The sequence below is a fragment of the Neopelma chrysocephalum genome, unplaced genomic scaffold, assembly GCF_003984885.1.
Source record: "Neopelma chrysocephalum unplaced genomic scaffold, ASM398488v2 Primary Assembly neopelma1_200, whole genome shotgun sequence".
In the NCBI taxonomy this organism is placed as follows: domain Eukaryota; kingdom Metazoa; phylum Chordata; class Aves; order Passeriformes; family Pipridae; genus Neopelma; species Neopelma chrysocephalum.
Window position 1 is genome coordinate 805903 of NW_020897862.1, and position 2831 is coordinate 808733.

Genomic DNA, 2831 nt, shown 5'->3' on the forward strand with positions numbered 1-2831 from the left:
TGAACAGGAGTCTGTGCTGGAGAATGGCAAGGTTTTCCTCAGTTATTTTGGGATTATTTGGGAGGACAGGGAGGGACACTCACTGGGCCCTGGCAGCACGCGGGAAAACACGGCAGATCCGCACTTATAAATTTTTTTTTTTTCCATTTTGTTTCATTTTCTTTTTTATTTGGACATTGCAGAAATAGCCCTGTGTAGTGGATAAAAGTGCAACATACACAATATTTAAGAAAAGGAGGAAAGAAAAACCTGCCTTGAGGTCTGTCAGTCAATCGCAAACAGAAACAAGAACCAAGCCCGGGCGCCGAAGGCGCTTTTTTTTTTCCCCTTTTTTTTTTTATGCACATCATGCAAAATAGTTAAAAAGAAAGATTAGAAAAGAGAAGTCAGAGAAAACCCCACGAGAGATCGACCGAGCCCTAGAAAGAGCAGAAAGCCCCGAGTGCTGCTCGTCTCGGGGAGGGAATTGCTGCCCTCCAGCATCTCCAAGTGTTTGGCACTCTTGTGATTACATTAAATAATTTTTTTATATATATATTTTTAATACAGTCTATTAAAGAGAGGAAACTGCCACAATATAAGAAAAAAAAAAGAAACCAAGATCACCCACACTACAGACTGCATGTAGTTAGAAAAGCCGAGCGTCCCCCCCACCCCCCTGTACATATAAAATCTTTCCCTTTGCTCACAGCAACCAAGAAGTACAAGCTTTAAAAAATAAACCAGCAATTCTTCCTCCAGGCCTTTCCTTTATAAAAGTTTTGGTTTTCCCCCATCGAGAACCTTAAAACGTGACTAAAATTAAATATATATATATATATCTATTTTATATAATTTCCCAACATCCAAAGACATCAACGTAAAATAAAAAAAAGAAAAAAGAAATCATACGGGAGGGGATAGCGTGGTACATCCAAGTGCACGGATTCATTTTTGCGAGATTAAATAATGTAAACAAGGTGCCCTCTGGGAACAGCCCTGGCCAGGGGGGAGACCCCGGGGGCTGCTCCCTCCACCCCCATTTTTTGCTGCCCCTTTTCCTCTTACCCCCTCCCCAAATTTTGCACGGCACAAGGTTCATCAGCCCGAGAAAAGCAATCCCGAGTAATTCGGACCGTGGTGTGACACCTCCGTTCATCCCTCGGGGTGGGGGGGTCTGGAGCAGGTGGTTATTTTCCCAATTTTAGATATATATTTTTTTTTTCTTAATTTATTATTTTTTGATTCATTTCTGGGGTCTGCCTCGCTTGCTTCCCTCCCCTCCAGGCGCCTCCGGAGGGCAGGACGTGCCATGGTGGTGCTGTGGGATTGCAGGAGGGCGAGGACGGCGCTCCCGGTGCTCTCGGGTGGTCGCTGCGGTGCTGGGGGGGTTATTTTTTGCCATTGTAAACCGACCCCCCCCCCCCCGCCCCGGGCTTCAGCCCAGCGTCCCCAGGGAGGCTTTAAACACCGGGAGGGGCCTTTTCGGAGAGGTTTTGCAGCACATCGTCAATTCTATCGTCTTCAATCACCACTGGAAAGCAGAAAGAGGAGTGTGAGGAGGGTTCTGCCGCCGTGGTCCCCTCGCCCAAGGTCACCATTGGGTAGGTTTTTGGGGGGTCCCACATCCCTGGTGGGGCTGGTGGCAAAGCCACACGGTGCCTGACACCCCACAGTGCACCATGTCCTGTCCCCAGGGAGGGTACCTGGTACCCTGTCCCTGAGGAAGCCCTGACAAAGGGCTTGGAGCATGGTGCCTTGTCCCCAGGAAAGGTCCCCCTCACCTCTGTGGCCTAGGAATGGTCCCCAGGGAATGGTGCCCTGTCCCTGGGGAAGGTCCCTGCTACCCTACACCCTGGTGAAGTGCCCAGGGCACAGTGTCCTGTACCCAAGGAAGGTTGCTGCTACCCAACGCCCTGGTGACAGTCCTTGGGACGTGATGCCTGACCCTGCAGGGAGCCTGGTGCTTCATGCCCTGTCCCAGCGGATGCTTCCTGCTGCCCTGCGTCCCAGAAAGGTTTTTAATGCCCCATCCCTGGGGAAGATCTTGGGGATATGATGCCCAGCATCCCTCTGGGAGCCCAGTGCATCATACCCCATCCCTGGGGCTGGTCCCTGCTGCCCTGCATCCCTGGGGAAGGTCCCTAGGACACAATGCCTGACATCCCACAGGGTATCCAGTGCACCATGTCCTGTCCCCAGGGGATGTTCCCTGCATCCCGGTAAGATTCCCGATGCCCCATCCCCAGGGAAGATGCCTGGTACACGGTGCCCGACATCCCTCAGGGAGCCCAGTGCATCATACCCCACCTCTGGGGGTGATCCCCGCTGCCCTGCATCCCTGGGGAAGGTCCCTGGGACACGATGCCCGACATCCCTCAGGGCGCCCAGTGCATCACGCCCCGGCCCTCGGTGTCCTGCATCCCTAGGGAAATGTCCCCGGGACGCGCCGCCCAACACCCCGCGGGGGTACCCGCTGCATCCCACCCCATCCCTGGGGGCCGTGCCCCGCATCCCGGGCAGATCCCGGTGCCTCCCCCCCGCTCCCCTTCGGTCACCCACCTCTCTTGCTGCGGCCGATCTGCCCCAGCTTGGGCGGCCGCTTGCCCTGCCCGCCGGCCAGGAGCCCGTCGCCGCCGCGGAGGCGAACGGGGAAGGGCAGCTGCCCCACGGCCGCGTCCCCCGCCAGCTGCCCCTCGCCGTAGGGCGGCCCCTCCGACATGGGGGCGGCGGGGGGGGACCCGCCGCCGCCGCCGCCCCCCGACAGCCTCCCGGGGCGCGGGGCCCGCGGGCCCGGGGCAGCGGCGCAGCTTTTTTTTTTTTTTTTTTTTTTTTTTTTTTTTTTTTTTTTT

The 2831-nt window shown here is 55.2% G+C and overlaps 1 protein-coding gene across 1 annotated transcript; it reads right to left on the reverse strand.

Annotated features, from left to right (window-relative positions):
* Positions 1 to 314: 314 nt before the first annotated feature.
* CAMK2N1 (calcium/calmodulin dependent protein kinase II inhibitor 1) lies at positions 315 to 2783 on the reverse strand. The gene is made up of 2 exons (XM_027702922.1): positions 2542 to 2783; positions 315 to 1513 (listed from the first exon to the last, which is right to left on the reverse strand). Exons 1-2 carry the CDS (start codon positions 2699 to 2701, stop codon positions 1443 to 1445), a joined length of 231 nt encoding a protein of 76 aa, XP_027558723.1. The 5' UTR covers positions 2702 to 2783; the 3' UTR covers positions 315 to 1442.
* Positions 2784 to 2831: the final 48 nt, after the last annotated feature.

What these genes read in the sequence shown, in the direction of transcription:
- CAMK2N1 (XM_027702922.1), bottom strand. Translation starts at nt 2,701, where the DNA reads ATGTCGGAGGGGCCGCCCTACGGCGAGGGGCAGCTGGCGGGGGACGCG. An exon ending in GATCGGCCGCAGCAAGAGAG is followed by an intron (nt 1,514 to 2,541) that starts GTGGGTGACCGA and finishes TCTGCTTTCCAG; the next exon opens with TGGTGATTGAAGACGATAGA.